Source organism: Astyanax mexicanus, chromosome 1, assembly GCF_023375975.1.
Source record: "Astyanax mexicanus isolate ESR-SI-001 chromosome 1, AstMex3_surface, whole genome shotgun sequence".
Taxonomy (NCBI): domain Eukaryota; kingdom Metazoa; phylum Chordata; class Actinopteri; order Characiformes; family Acestrorhamphidae; genus Astyanax; species Astyanax mexicanus.
The window spans coordinates 95975989-95996495 of NC_064408.1; the positions used below are offsets into that span (position 1 = coordinate 95975989).

General features: G+C 37.8%; 2 protein-coding genes across 3 annotated transcripts; one reads left to right on the top strand and one right to left on the bottom strand.

Moving 5' to 3' along the window:
* Positions 1 to 1339: 1339 nt before the first annotated feature.
* On the bottom strand, positions 1340 to 11578 carry atp6v1ab (ATPase H+ transporting V1 subunit Ab). The gene is made up of 15 exons (XM_007249025.4): positions 11452 to 11578; positions 9099 to 9195; positions 8461 to 8589; positions 8041 to 8255; positions 7007 to 7144; positions 6751 to 6902; positions 5777 to 5939; positions 5102 to 5210; positions 4870 to 4992; positions 4654 to 4768; positions 4199 to 4262; positions 3909 to 4112; positions 3679 to 3773; positions 2816 to 2987; positions 1340 to 2000 (listed from the first exon to the last, which is right to left on the bottom strand). The coding sequence occupies exons 2-15, from the start codon at positions 9178 to 9180 to the stop codon at positions 1908 to 1910; spliced, it is 1854 nt and encodes a 617-aa protein (XP_007249087.1). The 5' UTR covers positions 9181 to 9195; positions 11452 to 11578; the 3' UTR covers positions 1340 to 1907.
* Positions 11579 to 13795: 2217 nt separating this feature from the next.
* naa50 (N-alpha-acetyltransferase 50, NatE catalytic subunit) lies at positions 13796 to 20060 on the top strand. Of its 2 annotated transcripts, none has more exons than XM_007249021.4 (5): positions 13796 to 13966; positions 16207 to 16340; positions 16718 to 16837; positions 17310 to 17376; positions 17831 to 20060. In XM_007249021.4, exons 1-5 carry the CDS (start codon positions 13959 to 13961, stop codon positions 18006 to 18008), a joined length of 507 nt encoding a protein of 168 aa, XP_007249083.1. In that variant the 5' UTR covers positions 13796 to 13958; the 3' UTR covers positions 18009 to 20060. The 2 variants fall into 2 exon arrangements, with proteins under 2 accessions (XP_007249083.1, XP_007249082.1); XM_007249020.4 differs by having other exon boundaries at positions 13797 to 13966; positions 16204 to 16340.
* The last annotated feature ends 447 nt before the right edge of the window (positions 20061 to 20507 follow it).

Consider the following 20507-nt stretch of genomic DNA (forward strand, 5'->3'; position numbering starts at 1 on the left):
TCTGATAAACCTATACTGTGCAACAAAGATAACTCTTGGTCTTCCTTTCTTAAGGGTGGTCCTGGTGAGAGCCAGTTTCATCTTAATGTGTTTGACCTTTGCGACTGCACTTCAAGATACTTTTAAAGTTCTTAAATTTTGTTCATATTGACTGATCTTCATTTATTATAGTTTGTTTGATCTTCTTAGTTACGTAAAGTACCTCTTCACAATGCAACTAATGCTCTCAAACACATTAAGAGGCAAGAAATTCAAGTAATTAACTCTTTATAATTTCAGCACAGCTGTTAACTGAAAGCCATTCCAGGAGACTCATTAATCTGACTGAGAAAATCCAGCCAAGATGAGCAAAACTGCCATCTATTTAAGAGATGCTACTTTGAAGAATCTGAAAAATAAAACATTCTGGTTCAACACTTTTTGTTTAAAATCTATGTTTTTCTTCAAAGAAATGGATGACTTTAGTGTTAATCTACAAAGCAGGAAAATAAAAATGATAAAAAACACCAAATTTAAGGTGTCCACATTTTTGGTTGGTACTGTATTTCTGTCTCATCCATCCAAAAACATTGTCTTAGTAGCCCGCTGGCCTGTCCATGTGTTCTGTAGTTGGTACTTGCAGGCAGGAAGTAATGCTCTTCGAGAGAAGCAGCTTTCTCTTTGCAACCCTGTCATGCACACCACTGTTGATCAGTGTTTTTCAGTTGGTGAACTCATGATCATTAACTTTAGCCAATGGGAGAATGGGGGGCACGTATTGGCCAATCAGTTACCTTGGATTTCTTTTGACAATCACAGACTATTATATACACCATTCAATTGTAGTTGGAATAAAATTTTACAAAAGAAGGCTGTTGCATATGTTTGGATATATGTGGTTGTGGGCATGGATCATCTATTTCTGTGCTTTTTTATGATTGGTTTATTTTTATTTTTTTGGTTTATTTATTGGTTTATTTATCAGCTTGTTTTGATTACAATTCATTTGTTTCCCATGAAAAGGGGTAACTTAGATGGAACTGTCCAGGGTGCTGATCTTTAAACATGCATCGGGTTGAGCATCAGACTAGGTCTTAACTTTGTGCTCTTAAAAATAAGGGCTAAAAATGATTGTGATGAAAATGACAGTGGGGGCCTGTAAAACATGCAAAGCATTAAGTGATACTATTACTCGTATAGTATTTTAACAATACTAACACTCACATATATTTATATTCAGTAGAACCATGACATATTAAGGAACTAATTACATGCATTTCATTTTACACCCCCTCAGGTCTAAGAAAAACAGGATGAGCATGGCCAGGCTCATTTGTCCAAGAACAAAAACACTACTGTGAGTTGGTCATAATTTTTATTCTTTCAGCTCTTAAACTCTGTCACATGAGCAGTGCAGAAGAGAAGTGCAATGCTCCAATCACACAGCGGATACACCGGACAACACAGTTTAAAACAGTAAAACCAAACAACAAACGACGCAGGAAACCACAAGAACTGCTGGCAATAAATAGTAACTCAGTTTCACTAAGTATTTCACGTCTCTCAGATCTTCTGTACAGAGAAAAATGGAACGATAATTACACCAAATGAATACATGAAATCTACATCTATCGATAAGATGATATGGAAAAAAATATATATACTGGAGAATGAGGCAGTGCAGAGGATATCAGGTACGAAAATACACCAAAACACACACTCACACACACAAAGAGGATTAAGAGTGTCTGTGGATGCGCAGGAATGGCTAGACACTTCAGGATACTACTGCTACATAAGACCAATGGAGAGCAGAGCAGTGGAATGTGTGTGTGCGCGCAGTGGAGAGAGCAAGACAGTCAGAGGGATAGAAGGTCAGCTGGGTTCAGGTGCACTGCCCCAAGGGATGACTGGACTGAAAGGGGGACTCAGTCCTCCAGCGTGCGGAAGGAATTCTGCATGTCCTCATGCAGCTGGGAGTAGTCAGCTTTAATCTTGGCCTCACCCTCCTTCACAGGGTCCTGAGAGAGGGACAGAGAGAAAGAGAGACAGAGACAGATTGGTCAAAATATACCCCAGGGTTGACCCAATCTAAACATGGTTCATGTGTCTTTTATATTGTACACATTTTGTCCGGTTAGTTATGGTTTCACACTTTTAGTGCATTAAATACCATGTATTGTCTTTTATAGTGTCTTCCCATACTTTACATTCATGATTGTTTTGTAGAATATACAGTTTGGTGAATTGACTTTCGAGGTGGAGAATTTGGCTCCCCTTCACGGTTTCCTTTTGTTCTGTTTATAAATCAAGGCTAATCTACAGTTAAATAAATTAATCACCAGCACAAATGTTTGTGCCCACACTGCTGCGTGATGCGTGTGCATGTGAAGGGGTAAATCCGAATTCAGACCTCCTCTTTTGGTCAGACCAAATTCAAATTCTACTGTTCATAGCATCTTTCATACCTGCTATTTTGGTTCAGAATAAAATGAAAAGTCTGAATGTCTGGACTAGAGACTGTAAAAAAAGATGGACGCCGTGTCTCCGTTCCTATTCATTCTATAAAAATGAAGCCAAAATCTTCCGCCATGTTGGCGATCCCGATACCGGAGTCTGTACAGTAGAGACCAGAGGAGGGAGAAAGACTGTGGAGAGACCGCCTACTCATTTAAATAACCCCACCCCTGAGGGCTGCCTCGCGGTCACAGGCTGCAGACCTGTGGTGGCTTCACTTTTAAGAGACGATGCTCTGTCCAGCTATATACAGTCTATGGTCTGGACCAATCCAGACAGATGTAAAAGCACACTTAGACAGTGTTAACACAATGTGTACCTTAAATTTCATGGAGCTGATCCTGTACAGGATTTCTCCCATATGCTCGCGGATCATGGCCCAGGTGATCTTGTTGTCACTCTGTGCAGTAGTCTCCACTGCATGCCGGGCCATATCGTAGAAGGCAATCATGTTGGAAAGAATGCCCACCGTCTTGTAGAATGGGCAGAATCTAGAAAAAGAAGAAAGAAAATGTAATTTGGGCTGCATGTTACTGTACACTGTGTCGAATACATAGCAGGATACATTTTGCATGCATGGTAGTGCTGAGTAAGAAAATCTTCTAAACCGGTATAATGTGAGATTAATGGTGTTTTCTTAGCTTTAGTAAAAGTGTTTTGTAATATATCTGAAGCACTATAAACATGGAGCAGCATATAATTTATGATATAATAACTTCAAAAGAGGTTTGGACATGTATATCTGTAAAGCTGCTTTGTGAAATTTGTTGTAAAAAGAGCAATATCAATTAAATTTAATTGAACTGAATGATATTGTAATGCCCTTGCTGCCACAAGTGTAGGTGATACAAAACCCATTTTCTCTGTGTTAAAATAAGTTATTTACATCCTGAAAACTTTGAGGGCTTTAGAGACTCTTCTACGGGACTGGAGAAGCTGTTGTTAGAGTAACATCATTAAAATGACTAACTCTCTTACTGATAGGGTAATGCCTAAATGGCTGTGCCATTATTTTCTTAATAAGAAAAACTATAAGCTTTCAGGACATTGTTTTGGTACTAAAAGCATAAGTTTATTCATTTAGTAATGCAAAATCTTATGCCAAGAATCGAATAATATAAAATATAAATATAAAATGATCAATATTCCACAGCACTAGCAGATGAGCATGTGTGTGTTTACCTGTCGTAAGGTGTGTAACCATTCTGCTGCAGGAAATCATCCTTGATCAACTTAGCAACTTCTAATGTGATCTTATCTGTCTCTGCCAATGAAGCCTGATGAAAACACAAACAAACAGATTTTCTTTTACAGCGTCTTCACATTTTCACTGTTAATATTCAATCATATAATCTTTAATAGATCAAAGTTTTGATCATCAGATATCTGAACACAGAAACCAATTTCCTTACCTTGCCCACAAGCTGTACAATCTCAGCCAGGTCCTCTTCCTCCTGAAGGATCTCTTTAGCCTTGGTGCGCAGCGGCACAAACTCGGGGAAGTGCTTGTCATAGTACTCATCTAGAGCCCGTGTGTACTTGCTGTAGCTAATCAGCCAGTTTACTGAGGGGAAGTGCTTTCTCTGGGCCAGTTTCTTATCTAGACCCCAGAACACCTAAAAGAGAAAGTAAAAATTGTGTGAGAGTATGTTTTTTGGTTTATAAATTTGTTAACTGCAATGTGATGAGTGATGTTTCTCACCTGTACAATACCAAGAGTAGCGGATGTCACAGGATCTGAGAAATCTCCACCAGGGGGCGACACACTGCAGAGAAAATTAAACATTATTTTGTTTTCAATGCATCTAATAACGGAATTTAGATCATTCATTTGGTTTAAGTATATGCTATGAGGAAGGTTATATTGTATATATTTGTATAAGGTACTAAATAATAATAATAATAATAATAATAATAATAATAAAACACAATCTAATTAAATAATTAACACAAGTAAGAATGCTAAATGCTACAGTCAGTTTGTATATATAACAGAAAACTGAATACGTTGATGAGATCAGACGTAAGGTCAGTATTCTCTTTATTAGTGGAAAAATATCTGCCCAAATTCACACATTCTGGAACCCTGGTGATATAATGGTGAAAAAATAAGAAGGAGATAAACAGCTCCCCCTAGTGTATAAAAGAAATACTCACGCGCCCACTATGCTCACACTGCCTTCTCTCTCTGGATTACCAAGACATTTCACTCGGCCAGCACGCTCATAAAACGATGCCAGACGAGCTCCCAAATAGGCAGGGTATCCACTGTCTGTAACACACCCACAAACACACACACATGTAAAGAAATACTGCTGCTAATGCAGTCACTTGATTATTTTAACAAAATCATCAATCTTTTTTTTATTTTACCAGCAGGCATCTCAGCCAGACGTCCAGAAATCTCCCTGAGAGCCTCAGCCCATCGAGAAGTGGAGTCAGCCATCATGCTTACATTGTAACCCATGTCCCTGAAGTACTCAGACAGAGTGATTCCTATAGAAACGAAGGAAAATAATAAGATACACAGACAAAAATGCTTTTTCTTTAAAGGCAGTGTTTGTTTCGACAACCAAAACACACGTTGCAGTGATGTTTGACAGACCTGTGTAAATGGACGCTTCTCTAGCTGCCACAGGCATGTTGGAGGTGTTCGCTACCAGAGCCGTTCTCTTCATGATGCTTTCCACTTTGCCATCCACCTCCATAGTCAGCTGTTAAGGAACAGCATAATAAATCAGCATTATGTAGCATTTTTACCTTAAAATAACAACCTAAAATTCATTGTCATGTTCCACTATGTGTGTTCCACTTGTAACAGGGAGAATAGTATTGCTATCATAGCTACTCTAGGCTCAGTGCATTGCTAACTGCACTATGTAAGTTTGGTGAAACAGGCCATACAACATAGGCAAACTGAGCAACACTGCGCAACATCAGTGATGTTTAAAATCCTGAGACACTACTCTGCTAAGTCTGTCTATATGCTTTTCTCATTTTCTGTAACTGTTCGGTATCTCTCGTATTGTCCAGAAATGCATGTAAGCGTATTCTTCAAGGAGTAAGGGACTGTAGGGGAAGCCTATAAGGACCAATATACCACCTAATGTTGCTTTAAAAGGACATCAGTGACGCGTTATTTTGTTATATAAGTTACATCAGTGGCATGTAATAAATGTTCTTATGCTATCAATTTTTTTGTGAAATAAGAGAGAGACAAAGAGAGTTTATACAAAATCCCTGGCCAAATGACGCCTTCTAGTGTGAAGGCGTTTCTCACCTCAGGAAAATCTCGAAGTACTTCTGACATCTCATTACCACGCTCTCCACAGCCTACATAGATGATGACATCACTGTTGGAGTACTTGGACAAAGACTGAGAGATCACAGTTTTGCCACATCCAAAAGCTCCTGGGATAGCTGTGGTTCCTCCCTGGACACACCTGTAAATAAAACAAGAACAGAAGCCACAGAAAAAGAAAAAAAATTGAAAAACAATATTTAAGAATAAACATTTTCCACCATATTTTAAATAGTATTGTGATCTTATTATATCAACAATATACTTATGTAAAATATATTAAGAATATCATTGCTTAAAGAAAAAATACCCAACTGTACATTTTATTACAGAGAGCATAATTGGTCCTGTTTAACTGGATGAAGGACAGGATATTTTGAACAAAATGACCACAGATTCAGAATGAGATTTGAGTAGTGTTTATTTTACAGATCTTTTACTACTGATGCATTTTGACTATGATAATATGGATCAAGATAAATTCGAAGTATTGTGAAAATGTTTTTAAATATTGTGCTATTATATTTTTACCATATATCCCACACCTGCGTGGTCGGCTTTTAAAAAAAATTCTAAAGAATTCAGCTGCTATGTGTTCTAAATGAATTAATAGTACCTGCAATGTACTTTCAATGTAATTTCAGGGAAGTAATTAGAGGTACTAATAACAGATCTTCTGCAATCAATTTGTGCAGTGAAAACTCACATACGCACTGAAACTACAGGCACAGTGAGCACATGTGCCCAAACAGGTGTGCAGTCATAGCTGCTGCCCCAGTGAGCAATTGGGGGTTAGGTGTCTTGCACCTAAAGCTACTTTAGTCATATGTAAGCTATCAGTGCAAGGAACTAAATGGCCAATCCGCCAATTGCAAGGCTTCTTTTTTAACCTTCAGGCCTTGAACCAGCTGACCCCTAAAGAAAAAACATAATCAACCAATTGTGTCACTCACGGGAACAGGGCATCCAACACTCTCTGGCCAGTCAGCAGGGGGTGATTTGCTGGCAGCTTTTCAGTGACAGGTCGCACCTGACGTACAGGCCACACCTGCACCATTGTAAACTTCTCCTTCACGCCCTCGAACTCCAGCTCTAACACCACATCCTAACACACATAGACACACGGACACGCAGACAAATACAGTTCTCATTAATTCTGAACTATTATTAATGCACCGTGGCTTAAAATCAGCTCTCTCCACAGCTCACCGAGACGTCGTAGTTGCCAGGTGGGGCCACATAAGTCACTGTTCCACGGCTTCTGGGTGGCAGCATGATTTTGTGCCTAATCAGAGAGTTCTCAAAAACCATGCCATAGATATCACCTCCAGTTATGTGACTTCCAATCTGAGGAAGAAGACAAAAGAGTGCATTTAAAGAAAATATTTAACTATTAACTAAATCAATAGAAAATATATTTAAAATAATAATATTATGAGGTAGCCCTATGAGAAATGTGTCAGTAGGAAAACTGTCTTAAATCTTTCCTTGTGGAATATGATATAAATAGATATACTATAAATACTACCAATAAATACAATATCGATAAAAGAATAATCCAATTCTATTACAAAGTGAGCACACTAGGCCTGTTTAATCTTTAATGTGATGTTAGCTGTTTGTTTCTACCTGTGGGAAAAAGTTTGAGTACTTTGAGTTTAAGCAGTGCTTAAAAACATACTTCCAGTAATGTCTGCCTATGTTTTTCTTACTGTTGATATTTTTATTCACATGCTTCTTAGTCATAAGTTAAAACAGTGAATTGAGTAATACAAGTTAATCCTTTCAATTACTGAAGGCAGGAGAACCAACAAAAAAATCTTAAAGCCTTACTACTTTGTAATTAGACATTTTTAATTTTATTATTGTTTTGCTGTTCAAGCCTTTAAAAAAAATGAAGGTCATATCTACCGGCTGCAATAAGAAACTAATCTTTTTTTACATACTGATCCCATTTATGGCACGAGACATCAACTGGATAGATATAACGGCTGGATTATTTGACAAACAAGGGGACAGTGACGCTAAGCACCGAAAGTTATTTGAGAACAAACAGCGCACTCTTGTGGTGAATGTTCAGACTGCTAAACAGAAATTAGGAATTTATGATCATGGCAGGTTAATGAGGTGCTATATATCTCAAAAATGTCCTGATTATGTCAATTAACACACTATTTACTTCATGTTCTTCCCAAGATCCTTGCAGTTAAAGTCATTCTCACAATCTACATTCAGGCACATACTCGTAAACTCTTGGATGGAGAAAAATCCCATTTGAGGTCGCGGTTCAGAGCACCAATGTTCACTCCACGGGGGATGTAGATGCTCTTGGTCAGGTCATTGATGTCCTTCAGGGGACGCTGGATACCATCAAATATGGAGCCCATAATTCCTGGTCCCAGCTCGACAGAGAGGGGCTTCCCTGTACGCAGGACAGGGTCTCCAACAGACACACCAGCTGGAAAAGGCTTAGGAAATCTAACACAGTTTAAAGTATTACAGCTAGAATGTGTAAATGATCTATTATAGTGACTCAAATCTTCAGTGATAATCTTCAACTTTCTAAGCTAGAATACATATGTAATAGAGCACACTATACTATACAATACAGTTTACTATAAGGTTATAAGTGCAGTAGGTGCTGAATGGGTATAAAAGGATACAGGTTTCCTCATACACCTGAATAGTGGCCATGTCACCCTCTAAACGGATGATCTCTCCCACCAGCTCACTGTGGCCCACACGCACCAGCTCGTACATAGCTGCCCCAGCCATGCTGGAGGCCGTCACCACTGTGAGGGACACACACAGATACAGGTCACTTACATGTAGCAAATCATGTACTATGACCTATAGAGCAAAGCAGTACAACAACTTTAAAATGCACAAACTGCAAAATTCAGGAACAATTATGTCAATAATTTAAAACCATACTGGTTATACATAGATATAATTCTAATTTAATTACCAGAAATGTAACAAAATAAATAAAGAAAAGATCTTACTTAGTCATTTAGCTGACACTAAAAGTAAGATAAATAGTACTGAAAATGATTAGAATGTTAAAATGTGTTATTCAGAAATACAGTGATTAAATATGGCCCGGCTAAAAATTAAACTAAAAGGGCCAAAAATATTGCTATTACATTTTTGCATAACACATACAGGACACATCAATCCATATTTTTGCGACAGCAGCGCACACTTAATCAATCTGACTGACAAATAAAGCATTGAGTAAATTGGAAAAAAAAAAGAAAAAAACATTACTGTCATTCCACACTATAGACAGATTACTGACCAGGTCCGGACACTCCGTGCACATATCCAAACTGTCCCTCCCGCTCCTCATCTCGAATCTTGGGCAGCTTGGAGAAGTCCATCTTAGAAGTGTGTGTCTAAAATGCAGACAGAATGTGAAGGTGGGCACCATTAGTGAAATACAACAGATTACTGACAATTATAGAGGTATTAGATTACATCAGATTATAGCATAAGCAAAAATTAAAGCTTTTAATTGTCAGCTTTTAAACTGAGAATGTCCTCAAGCTTTATGCAAAAAGAAACAAAAATATTCCTGTGAAGCATTAGAGGGTTTCTGTTCTCCATTTGTTTGATTTCTCCTATTGTGGGTTAACTTGTGACTTTTAAAGCTGGATGGACAGTTACAGAAAGTCTAACTTTACACTAAATTCTTTCATCACAGAAGTAGACCTACCTAATTATTAATGATCAATAATCAAAGATGTCAGAGCATAATTTGTACTAAAAAGCACAAACTATTGAATATAGTAATTAAACTTGATAATGAGAGTTTATTTTATATATTTATTCATTTATTCATGCACACACACCTTAAGGCTTGTTCAATATTTAAGTAAAGTTTATTAATACAAAAATCCTCTTAGTTTATATGAACAGTTATATATGCACCAGATTGTGTGATATTTCTGGGGCAGTGATACAGAAATGTCACATGATGATTACCGTGACTGGCTGTAAAGAGGAAGGGGCTAAACAGACAGTTGAGTAATTCTGGAGAGTTTGCACTCATCCCCAAGATTAGCATTAATAGCTGTAGGGAAACAACCAAACCAAGCAGTTTTAGTTCTCAGTAGTTTTCTAATGTTTCATATAAAATACAATATATGAAAAAACAACCACTAAAACTACATGTGCAAATCGTTACAAAAAAACTAAAAGACCCTCTCATGCAACAAATTCTAATGTAAGATGTCTCATTTTTTTCAATATATGCGCTTTTAAATTTAATCAAGCCAACAAAAATCAGGCTAATTTGTCATTAAGAATGGGTGATATATGTTAAGTGCAACATGATAAATTAGACCATGACAGATTTTGCTAAGCTATATTTGGAGTGTGATATGTACGTCTAAATGAATAAATTAATCGTAAAAAGACAGATTAAGATCAAGCCTTTAAAGAACAACAAACAAATGGTAACAACTGCAAAAACTGCTGATTTGACATCCAATTATGACACTCATTTAATTCAATATATTTTTAACCAATGGCTTGTTTTCAGCTTTTTTTAATGTGCTGTTACTGCTTTGTGGTACTTGTTCAGAAAAAAAAAACACAGAAAGTTAAATATCATCATGCATTTCTTAAAGTATCTTAATATTTCTGGCATTACCACCCACCATCCTACCATGTGATCAACCAACACATGATGTAGGGTATGGACGGATTCTCTCCTGGTAAAGCAACATGATCTCCAGACAGAAACCTGATCGTGTGTGTATTGGTTACCTCGTTATAAGCTTTGCCAGTCAAAACATAAAGAAACAGCATATTTGAGCAGTGCTATAGCTGGCAGAATGCTGCAGTCTAGTATTTGGGCCCAAGCACAGTGACTGCAAGTCTCAGCACTGTCCAGTCACATGACCATGACAGGCTACTGATAACATTTACTGCGATTCTATCTTACAAATAAATGACATCAATACAGCGCAATATAGATACTTTTTAAACATGTCAATTTTAAATATGTTACAATAATTAATAACATGTAAAACTGGTGTGATGGAATTTCCTCCTGCTTTACATTTAACGAGATGACTTAAACGTAGTGTAACGTTAAGCGCATTACCTACTACATATGTGTATAATAAAAATGATAAATTAATTAATATTAATCAGAGACTGCATCGTGTATGTATACAATCCTGGGGCGAGCTTGTAGTTTCCCAAGGTTATAATGGGGGAGGTGCAAAAAAATCGCCAGTTTCATATTCGACCACCGCCGTTCCACCTTAAATACTGCATTGGTTCCATCAACATGCTTCAGGATCGTGTACTTATCTAATGCCCTATTTAAGGTGGAACGGAAATTTCCAACAAGAACCAGGCGATTAAGCAGCTAATTTCAGTCACACACAAATTTCAGCCATTTTAACCAACTACCATTCCGTGTTAAATCTGTAAATAGAGAAATTAAGCCAATTCCCGCAAAAGCTACCATAGTTCATTTAAAGCATTTTGACCGCAGTTAACGTCAATGGAATACGACCGAGAAAAAGCACTGAACGTAGCAGGCTGGCTACCTGCAGCCGAGGCCGCCTTAAACCGACCGAATCAAAACACAGCGAGGAATAAAATAACCCTGACATCAAACTACAATCACTAAATACCTGAAATGATGAGGAGAAGCAGCGATCTGTCGAGTCCGTTCAGCTGAAAATAATGATGAGAAATCAGCAACCAGGAAGGGTCAGCTGACTTCATTCACTCGATGGTTGTAGTGCGCGGTGCTCAGAGATGGAGCTTCACTGCGCCACCTACTGCTATACGGTCAGTATAACGACGTGTTTGAGGCTAAATGCAAAAATGGATAATTGTATGTAAAACTCATTATTTGTCTTTTTTTAATGTTGTGCAGAAATAAGCCTTCATCCATTTTTCCCTTTTTAGATTTTTTTCACCTTTGCCCCTCACAATCGGAATTTCTTTACTATCAGGTTTGTGTTACAAGATACAAGAAATGACAAATCTGAAAGATCAAAAGAAGATTAACCGTTTCATTTTTCTTAAAATTAACTAGCTCTTTACCAGCATAGGGTATGTTTTTTCTGGATGATCTTGAGCTGGATTTTATTTTTTATTTTTTGCAGTAATAAAGAAGCATGTAAAACTATACAAATTTACTGTAATGTTTATACTAATTTTAAAAGATTAAGTTCAATAACGTTTACATTTTGTAAAATAGGTATCAGGTAACTTACAACATTGCACACTTAAATTAATTGTTGCTAAATATCGAATTTGTTAGATAGCGTTATTATAAGTATTTTCTTCGGAAACCTATGCTAAGGTATTTTAAGTAACTTATTTTAAATATATAAAAAAAAGAACTAACTTTTCTATCCGACCCGCATTTCACCCAGAGGTGTCACTGAGCCATAGAGATGGCTCTGATTTCACCTTACCTGTCAGGGACTTTTATTTTGTATACTGAAAGCTTCCATAATGTACGCCACGTCCTGTGCTTTATGTCTCCCCGCCGCTTGTGCAGGATGTGAAGTTCGATTCAGTGAATCGAACCGGTTCTTTGAGCTGAACGTTTTGTTTCAATGCATCAAACGTCCGAGTCAGCGATTCATTGATTTATGAGTCATGCCAACTTTATTCTAATGTCCTCCACACAGCAGAAACCAAGTTATACCAACTTTTATTACTGTTAGATCTGGTCTCTCTTGATAACTAAACTATTTAAAGTAAGTTTTGTCACGTGTGTTAAGATATGTATGTTTTTGTACGTTTAACAGAAGAAAACATAAAACAGCTCAGTAAAAAGAACGGTGTCAGGCTATTTTTTAATAAACTCCTTATGACATGAAATAAAAGATATTGACAGACACAACCGAGTATAATAGTGCATCTCTAAAAAATTAAATGTAATTGAAAAGTTACTCCATTTCAGTAATTTAGTTCAAAATGTGAAATTCGTATATAGATGTAATACACACAGAATGATCTATTTTATGCATTTATTTTTTTATTGTCAATAATTATGGCTTACAGCCAATGAAAACCCAAAAATCACTGTCTCAGAAAAATACAATATTATATAAGACCAATTGGTACTTTTGGCAGTGTGGGCAGTGTGCCAAGTCCTACTAGAAAATGAAATCCGCATCTCCATAAATGTTGTCAGCAAAGGGAAGCATGAAGTGCTGTAAGATTTTCTGGGAAAACACTACCTTTGACTTTGGACTTGATATAACACAGTGGACCAACACCAGCAGATGACATGTCCCTCCAAACCATCACTGACCCTCAGTAAATTTTGCATTTCATTTGGAAATCAAGGAACTAGAGTCTGGAGGAAGAGTGGAGAGACACACAGTCAAGCTGCTTGAGGTCTTGTGTAACGTTTCCACAATCAGTGATGGTTTGGAGAGTCATGTCATCTGCTGGTGTTGAAGTCGGTGCAGTGTTTTCATGCCCTGCTGACAACTTTTATGGAGATGTGGATTTTACACTGCCAAAAGTACCATTTGGTCTAATATAATATTCTAATTTTCTGAGACAATGATGTTTGGGTTTTTATTGGATGTAAAATAGAGCACACTGTGTGTTTTACATCTATATAATATGAGTTTCACATTTTAAACTGAATGACACTAGTTTATTTTCTCAGTGAATATCAGAACATTTCCCATTTTTAAATGTCTTCCCTCATTCAGCTATTTGAAGCCATAGAGAAAGATAGAAACAGAAATAATGACTGACAAATCAGAAAACTTATCTTTAAACAATTAATGTGAGAGGATGTCAGACTTCATTCTGTTAAAAAGTCTTTTCAGAGTCTTTTCAGTCGTGTAGTGTATGGACAGCAGTTAATAACGAAAATAGTCATCAGTTGCAGAAAACTCGAATAGCTGCCAAACACGAGATTCAGCGGGGTACTTTTGAACCGATTCGACTGATCTTCTCAAAAGAACCGACTCAGAAGAAGCGACTCGTTCACGAGTGACAGCAGCGGCGGAGTTGAGCGCTGCTAGTCCTTTAGCCAACATACATGTGGAGGGTCCGGAGAGAGGGTAGCTCTGCACAAACTTAGGACTAATCTTCTCCGGATCGGAAATATACTGTCGACGTCCTTCGCAGCGTTCACCTTATACGTGTTCTCTCCAACATGAAAGGGTGAGTAAAAACTCTGCGTTTGTTCATGGAGACTAAAAGTTTTTTCCCTCCTCCTCCTCTCTTCTTTCAGCAGGGGGAGGGGGAGCTGCTGGCCGCGCTAGCCGCCTCTCGGCGCGGGGTGAGAGGGGAGCGTTCACCACCGAGGACCCTGAATATTTTACTGAGAAAACCTTACAGACTGAAACGTGCTCTGTACAAATAAAGTCCACCCGCTGTTACACGAACCACGGTCCCAGCAGATACACCAAACCGCCGCAAAACCCCGTGTGATGTCTATTAGCTTAGCCTGAGCTGAAGTCTGAAAATGTTGAGTCAGACTATGAAAAGCTATATCGCTGGCTATCATGCTAAGCTAAGCTAAGCTAGATAGCTAGCTAATTCGCTAGCTAACCATGCCTGCTCCACAGTAGCTAATAAATGTGTCTGCCCATTCTTAGCTGACAAAGTAACCAACTACTTCAGCTAGCCAACTTTATAAGTATTATGTGTATTTATATTTCACTAACCGAACGTTTAGTTAACTAGCAAGCATTGAGATAAACCATTTGTGTTCTAAACAGTTTGTGAATAAAGGTGGTAGCTAGGTAACGTAGCTTAGCTTAGCTAGATATGTTGGCTAGCTAAATTCCCCACCTGCTTGCAGCAAGTTAGTTAACTAGCTAACTAAGCTAACGAGCATTGCTGTAGGTTATATTAGTTATTCAGTTCACTAGTACATGACAGACAGTGACGGGAGTGATTTTTTAAGTCAACAATCAGTCGACAAAGTTAAATACACAGGTAAACGTTGTTTAGCTATCATAGCTAGCTAAGCTAGCTACGTTACTTCCAGAACCAGAGTCCAGTCTAGTGATGTAGTTAGTTTACCTACTGATTAGTGTCACCTGTGAACTCTTAAGCCTGATACCTCAGTATTTTTTTTTTATTTATTCAGCATTTAACGTCACCTCAGTTCCCACAGAATGTCCCTTTCACTGCTCAATCCATGTCTATCTGGTGCTGATGCTCTTTCTGTCAGTCAGTGTCCCTTTAGTCACTTTGTGCTGAGCTAGTGAAATATTATGTATGTATACAAGTTGAGTTCAAGTCAAGTAGTTTTATTGTCAATACTGCGTGTGTACAGGAAATTACATTACTCTCCTTCCCAAAAAGATTACAAGAAAGTACAGAAAATAAGATTATAAATATTAAAGAATGGGAGACACTATATGTACAATACAACAAGGACACAGATAGACATACGTGAGACAAAAGACACAAGACAATAGTGCAATAGTGAGGGGGGTGTGATTAAAGAGGGAATGACAGTACAAGTATAAACAGAACCCGAGTTGAGTTAAGCTAATTCCTTTTTTTTGTGTTAAAATTAGTGTCACATTTTTGTGTAGTGTTAAAATTACATATTTTATATTAATGTCTTAGTCTATAAGACTAAAAGAGGAGGATTTAAATACATGCAAAATACAATGGCACTTTTGGCACTGTAAGAGGTGACATGCAAATAAGTCTGGGCGATATTGCAAAAAATACATACAAAATACATAGTATGCATTATAATGTTTTTTGCAAGTTGGTTTGCCAAAACAATGGATACTTTTTATAGCTTGCCTCTTAAGAAATAAACACTGTTTTGTTATTCTGCCTTTAAGACTTATATGCATATAACCTGTGATTTAACTGGTTGTGCTTCATTTAAAAAACAGTCCATGCTGCTGCCAGAAGAGAGGAAGTATGTGTGTACAGTATATGCATGTGTATTTAGTTTTTTTGACACAAAAACACCAAATTGAGAAGTTAAGCTGTTTGCATACAACATGCTTAAAAAAAATTGTGAACTTTTTGCTGTCCTCTCTTACCTTTTCCTACCACTGGCTGTGGGAGTGCAGGCCTAAAAACATGACATGCAGCTGTTATGTCGTCATGGTGCATTAGCATGCAGTCGCCCTATAAATACCTCTGTAGTTCTGGTGTCAAGTGCAGGCGACGCAAACTTGTGGTGAACACTACGACTGATAGTCGTGACAGTGTGCTGGGACAGTGGGGTCAAATCCTCGTAGACAGCTAATTGGGTTAGTTTGATTCCATTGAAATAAGCCTGAGTCTGTGAGAGGGCTCAGAATAACTTGAAATGAAGTCTTGCGGTTGTGCACAGTGGCATACTGCTTATTTAAAGTGTGTAGCGAAATGTATTCTAATAAGTAATGAACAACCAGTTGACCGTTCTGCTCTTGTTCCAGTAGCCGGATCGAGCTGGGGGACGTTACCCCCCACAACATTAAACAGCTGAAACGTCTGAACCAAGTAATCTTCCCTGTCAGCTACAACGACAAGTTCTACAAAGATGTGCTGGAAGTAGGAGAGCTTGCTAAGCTAGGTAAGACTGAGAGAACTCACTGTGTAGATGCAGGCTTATAACACAGACTTATTGCTCATCACTTGTTTGAACGTGTGTGTGAGAGAGAGATTGCGAAAGAAAAGCAAAGATGGATTGTGCAGAAAACTATTTATATTGTAACTACTGCTAGAACTAAAACAAGGTAATATAAAAAAAACTTTGTGTAAACGGCTAATATCCCATCAACAACTTGATACAATGCACTTAAGTATTTGCACATTATAAATGTTCTAATTCTTTCTTTATTGTGATTTATGCAGTTGTTTACTGTATTAAAACATTTTAATTAGAACATTTTCTGAGCACAGTTAATAATCGTAATTTTCATTATTCATGTTGGTTTCTTTATTTTTCAGCATACTTCAATGACATTGCTGTGGGGGCAGTGTGCTGTAGGGTGGATCACTCCCAAAACCAAAAGAGATTGTACATAATGACACTCGGCTGCCTAGCACCCTACCGCAGACTGGGCATAGGTAGGGCTATTTTGTTGAAAGCATGGTTTGAGAGCTATTCCATAGCATCTGTGTCAAATGTCAACCCATTTAAAATTATGTTAAAATAATTGATTTAACAAACATAACTTGCCAATAGAATAGGAGTTTTGGTGCAGATAAACACAAATCTAGGACACCATACCTAATTCCAGACATGGGCTGTAGGCATGAGGAGCCCCAAAGCGTTTTGAGAAACTGTGTTCTCCGGAGTGATGGTGCTCCATACAGCACTTTTGGGCTGAGTGGGTGAAGTGGGGTGATTATCAGTCAACATCCTGACGTTGGTAACGCTCCTGTTGCTGAGTTCAATCAAATTCTCACAAAATGCTCCAGAATCTAATAGAAAGTGTTCTCTGGAAAGCATACTTTTTTGGACAATGTATATTAATGTTTATATTGAACATGTTTCATGTTTGTTTCTTAATTTCAATTTTGTGGTGTTTGTTTAAAGGAACAAAGATGCTGAACCATGTGTTGAACATATGTGAGAAGGATGGCACTTTTGACAACATTTACCTGTAAGTTGAATGATGGAACATATGGAAACATAATGGCAATAAACACAACTATATTTAAGCAGCATATGCTTAGAACAGAACATGAAATTACAGGGTATCCTTTAATGCAAAAAGAATGATAATGGAAATGTACTCAGACATGCCAAATGTAACTTGACCATGAAGTGATTGGAATGCCCACACTGGTATAAGTTGAGGTGTTATCTTGTCAGTTATGTTGAATACTGTACACTGGCAAAGTGACGTAAATTATCCGGGTCATATATTTTTTATATAGTGATATGAAAGCTAGTCTTTTTCAATTTTCCTCATAATTTAATGCAGCATAATTCAGGTTTTCACCCTAAAGAAACTGAAGTTAGTTATATGTAAATGATCATGGATTGTTGTTGGGGATTAAAAGGATTGGTATTAAATATCATTTATTTCTAAATATTTTTTTTTTCTTCCTCAGACATGTGCAGATCAGCAATGAGTCTGCAATCGACTTCTACCAAAAGTTTGGTTTTGAGATCATTGAAACAAAAAAGAACTATTACAAGAGGATAGAGCCTGCAGATGCCCACGTTCTTCAGAAGAGCCTGCGTAGCCCATGTGCACCACCAGCGGGAGAGCTTCAGAAAGCTGAGTAGGGGTCCCAAGCACGCTGGAGAGATTGGTCTCGGCTCGTTCTCCAAAACGGAACTGTGACAGATGCCCCAGGGTCTATAGATACACCACTTTTTTTCAGAGGGCAATTTAAGAGAAAAACGAGTCCATGAAAAGTTGCTGCGTTTTATTTTGCAAAAACAAACTTAAGTCCCCATCAGTTTGCGTTTTCCTTTTTTTTCTTTCTTTCTTCATTTAGAGATTTGAAAAGATTTTTTTTCTTCAGGCAAAATACATTAAGTGCTCCAAAAAGCTGCTTACTTGTTACAGAGTAGACATGGTGAAGGTTAACTATGTAAGCATACGTTTGCATTTTATTTTAAGTTGTTTAAAGGCAAGGGGACATGACTGTTGTTTGGACAAAACAATAGAACTAAAAGAGGGGGAATCCTTTTTTAAATAGGACTATTGTTGACAATAGGTGGTCCTAGCTGGCAACCTTGGAGTCATGCTATGGACGTTTTTTTGGTGACTTTCTGGAACTTGTCACCTCGCCACCTGGGCCCAAGGACACATGGGAAGGAAATGCTCCTGGTGGTTGAGACATGTTTCATTTTACAGGCAGTATGCAGTGAAGGAAGATCATTGCATGGGATGCAGTGTCTCCTGGTGATGTCAGCCTCTCCAACCTGCCTTGAAGCTAGCCCAGAGAGGAATAGGATCCTATAGCCCCCCTCAGAACAGGGGGGAACTTGGTTGGTAAAACGGTTTGAGGGTGAAAGAGATTGGGGGAGTAAACTCCACTCTTGTTTCTGAATGTTTTTGTTTCTCTGCCCATTATTTAATATCCCCTTAATTTTTTTTGCATAATTGCTGATTGGTTCATGGCTTTTCCTGGGGTGCTGTTGGTGCTTCAGACTAGAGAGAGGATTGTGAGTGCCAGTTATGGAGAAGAGGTTTACTGTTGGTACAGTCACCCCAGAATCTGAGACTCTTTCCTCATGTAGGGACCAGGTGCCTTGCCGTAAGCTCACATTAGCATACAGTCGTGTGGATAGGCTACATTAAAGAAAACTATGGGATTGTTTGCAGCATTTGTATTGTATCAGGACTCTTGCAGAAAACCTACCGGCACACTTATGATAGAATCCAGTGAGCACACGCTGAAGCACTTCCCCATTGGCTTGTCTTGTAAGTGTATCAGCCAGTACAGGAGAATTATTGTCTTTGGTAATCAAACGTATGCTACAAATTGAATTATAAAAGAAGCTTTATTATTCCTTTATTCAAAGTGATATTTGAAAATTCAAAACCTTTGCTGTCCCTCAAATGGTTTTTAATTGCTTCAGATTGTGGTAAAAATAGGCACTTAATTTTGCATTGGACAGTTGCATGGTGTCCATTCATTTTATTTTGGAATGCTGCAATATTTGAACATGTCTGAAGTTTATTTTTATTATTTATTTTGGGACATTTCCCTCAACAGTTTCATTGCAGAATCAGATAAAGGTGGTTTCTAACAATATAATTTTATCATGTGAGTGAATTAAGCATGCAGTTTATTATAACTGTATGACTTGGGCAAGGTAATCGATTCATTCCTGGACAATACATGCTGGTTATTCGTGTGGTATCTAGTATTTGCCTCATATTCTGCGGTCACATTACTTGTAATCAGTAATGCTTCAGCCTGAGTTTCAGTTCTTTGGGGCTCAGACATTCTCAGATGTAAAACTGGTTGTTTCATAATTTGCATAAGTGCAGATTCGGACCTTAGCAGGCTCCTCTTCGGCACACTGGCAGCTATAAAATCTTCCCACAATGCATTCCTATCATTTCAGTGATGTTCACTGACAACCATCCATTTTCCTTTATGCATTGTGGGATTGTTGCAGTTTGGTTATTATAGGTTCCTTATGCAGAACTTGGAAGCGCGAGCCCTCAGGACCCCCAGGAGAAGCCTTGACATTGCATGCCAGGAGGGACATGCCCTCTTCATTGTAGTACAAGCATGTTTTCTTTCTTTCTTTGGAGAATTTTGTCTTTTCTGGAGCTCTATATTGTAAAACTTTTAAACCTCTAAATAAAAAGTACTATTTGCATTATTTGCCAGAACATGCTGCTAAAATGTAAGTGTGCAAGAGATCAGGCGATGGTTGATTACAACAGATATTGTGAGTTTAAACACAATAACCTGAATACTCAGGGATAGAACTGGACTGTATTGATATAATCCTGTTTTGTGAAAGTTTCCAATATCCTGGCTAATTTTCCCATCCATTCAGTTCTTAAAATTAGTGAATTTAGCTACTTACAGGTCTGCTCTGCTGGCGAGTTAGTTAAACTGTCCACATACAGCTTGGATAATCTCTATAGATAAGCACTGCCAATAAGAAGGGACACTCACACATTCTGCATAAGATCAACAGGTGTAACATCAGCTATAAGAAAACAGTAGAACTAATTACTATAGTGTAATGGAGCTCAATATTATATCTTTGGTAGTAAGTAGAAATAGTGTTTGTGAATCTAGAATTGATAGA